Source organism: Berghia stephanieae, chromosome 2 (genome assembly GCF_034508935.2).
Source record: "Berghia stephanieae isolate SIO BIC M18660-M18661 chromosome 2, UCSD_Bste_1.3, whole genome shotgun sequence".
Taxonomy (NCBI): domain Eukaryota; kingdom Metazoa; phylum Mollusca; class Gastropoda; order Nudibranchia; family Aeolidiidae; genus Berghia; species Berghia stephanieae.
Genome location: NC_088361.1, coordinates 114,641,578 through 114,644,184, shown reverse-complemented (window position 1 = coordinate 114,644,184; position 2,607 = coordinate 114,641,578). Strand labels below are relative to the sequence as shown.

At 40.0% G+C, this 2,607-nt stretch overlaps 1 protein-coding gene across 1 annotated transcript; it reads left to right on the top strand.

Annotated features, from left to right (window-relative positions):
* The first annotated feature begins 565 nt into the window (after positions 1–565).
* LOC144964102 (uncharacterized protein F54H12.2-like) lies at positions 566–1,429 on the top strand. The gene is made up of 2 exons (XM_078898041.1): positions 566–656; positions 864–1,429. The coding sequence occupies exons 1-2, from the start codon at positions 566–568 to the stop codon at positions 1,427–1,429; spliced, it is 657 nt and encodes a 218-aa protein (XP_078754167.1).
* Positions 1,430–2,607: the final 1,178 nt, after the last annotated feature.

The window sequence follows — 2,607 nt, the reverse complement described above, 5'->3', positions numbered from 1 at the left end:
AAATCCTTTAACCAACGACAAAGGCGAACCTTTGACATTTGCTTCAGGGAAGTCTATCGTGATACTCATTTTCGAAAGAAGAGATTCGATTCGTAAAAAGTCGTCATGACAAAAGGGATCGTGTTCAAATCCAATCAAAAAGGTTACGATGATTATTACTGTACTCAAGCAGGACGTGGTCTACCCGTGTTTGTTGGTGGAAGACATCAAAGAGGTCGAGGGCTTGGGAGTATCTTTGGTGGTATTGCGAGATCTCTGTTTCCCATCTTGAAATCGGGCGCTAAAACATTATTAAAAGAAGGTGCAAAAACCGGTGCCCAAATAGCATCTGACGTCATTTCCGGTCAAAATGTTAAAACAGCTTTAAAACGACGCGCGGGGGAGATGGGAAAAGATTACTCAACAGAGCCGTGGGTGGTTTGACTTCAACTTCATCGCCGCCGCCGCCGCCGCCACCCGGACGTGTGACTCGGCGTATAAAACGACGACGACCTACTCAGACACGGCAAAAGACCAGGAAGAGACGTAGAAAGAACGTAGCTCAAGACATTTTTGGTTGATTATCATGGCTTTGTTACATCCCTATTCCGCAGAGAGTGTACACAGCGGACTCGATCTGTTCTCATTACCCGTCACCCAGACTGCTGTTCAGGATGGTTTGTTTGTGGAATACCATCCGATCTCTACTTTGTCGAGTGGAGGTCCGATCGAATTTCGATCAGCGGGGGACGTCAGACTACTTGGATTTGCATAACACATTTATGCACGTACGCGTTAAAGTAATAAAGGCGGATGGAACTAATTTAGACGCCGATAGCAATGTTGCCCCTGTTAACACCTGTTTCATGCCTTGTTTTCACAAGTGGATATGACTTTGAACGATGTTCTGGTGACGTCAAGTGAGAACGTTTATCCTTTTAGGAGTTTTGTAGAAACAATGTTGAATTATGATCAAGGTGCGAAAAGGAGTCACCTGACAATGGAATTTTTTCACGAGGACACCCCGGGTAAACTAGAAATAACGGATAGTACAAATGCTGGCTTCGATGCACGGAAAGAGCTGGTGAAAGAGAGTAAAGAAGTGGATATGATGGGAAAACTACATTTAGATTTCATGCATCAAGAACGGTATCTAATTAATGGAGTTGATGTAAAGTTGAGGCTTATCCCGTCTAAAGATGCTTTCCATCTCATGACCGATGCTGAGGGGTTTAAGAGTGTAATTACACACGCCTCGTTGTATGTTAGGAAGATTAAATTAAACCCAGCCGTGGCCCTGTCACACGAGAAAGCACTTCACATCGGCAATTGTAAATACCCCATGAAGCGCGATGTCCATAAAACCTTTTCTATTCCAAAAGGAAATTTAAGTGCAGTGCAAGATAATTTGTTTTTATTGCAAACCCCGACTAAGATCGTACTGGTCTAATCGAAAGCACTAGCTTTAATGGAAACTACAAAAAGAATCCTTTTAATTTCCAGCACTTTGATCTGTCCTATCTAGCCCTGTACTTGAACGGAAAACAGATACCGTCCAAAGCACTAACTCCGAATTTCAGTAGTAAACAATATGTCAGAGCTTATCACAGTCTTATGCTAGCAGCTGGACTGGTTAACAACGATGCCGAAATGGAATAGATTATAATGCTTACTCTCAGGTTGTAGTCTTTTTGGTTTTGATCTGTCACCATCGCTATTAGACGGAAACCAGTTTGAACTGGTAAAAAGCGAGTCGCTTAGACTAGAACTTAAATTCTCGACCCCACTAGCTGATCCGATCATTGTGTTCTGTTACAGCGAATTAGATAGTGTAATAGAAATTGATCGCACTCGTCAGGTGATCACTGACTTTTCATCATGAACAACGTAGAAATCGAAACGATGTTAAACGGACACGTTAGGGCGAGACGAATTTTTCGAGGTGTTTATCCTAAAGATAGACTTCCGAACAACCCGAATTCTCGTCAACCAGCTGCGTACATTATTAACACAGAGTCGAGTTCCGGTCCCGGAAAACATTGGTATCTGTGTATTTTAACGGATGGGAAGGGCAGAATATATGGATAGTTTTGGGTTCCCGCCTTCTGCGTATCCGACAATTCAAAGATTTGTGGAAAACAATAGTCGAAGCTGTAAACACAACCCGCGTATTATTCAGGGTATAACCAGTTCCACATGTGGTTTGTACGTTATATATTTCGTGTTGAAGAAAAGTAAAGGTGAAAGTTTGTCAAAACTTTTATCTATTTTTAATCCCTATCATTTTCGTATGAACGATTTAAAAGTGGCAAGAGCTGTTACTCATTTATCCCGAGGCACCTTGGTTGGGTAATCTTAATTGGAATGTTTGTTGTTTAAAATAAAAAAAAAAAAAAAAGATTACTTATGATAAAATTTATTTCGTGTACACGAAACAAGACATAATTCTATTTACTTTATACCTTATTATATGATTTTTAAAATGAAGAAAATGATGATGATGATGATGATGATGATAATGATGATTATGATGATTACAATACAATTGATAAGCATTAACCGTTTGCTTTTGATTGCTTGATCGCTTATAAAATTAAGACTTGCTTTAAATTGTTTAATTACAAATAT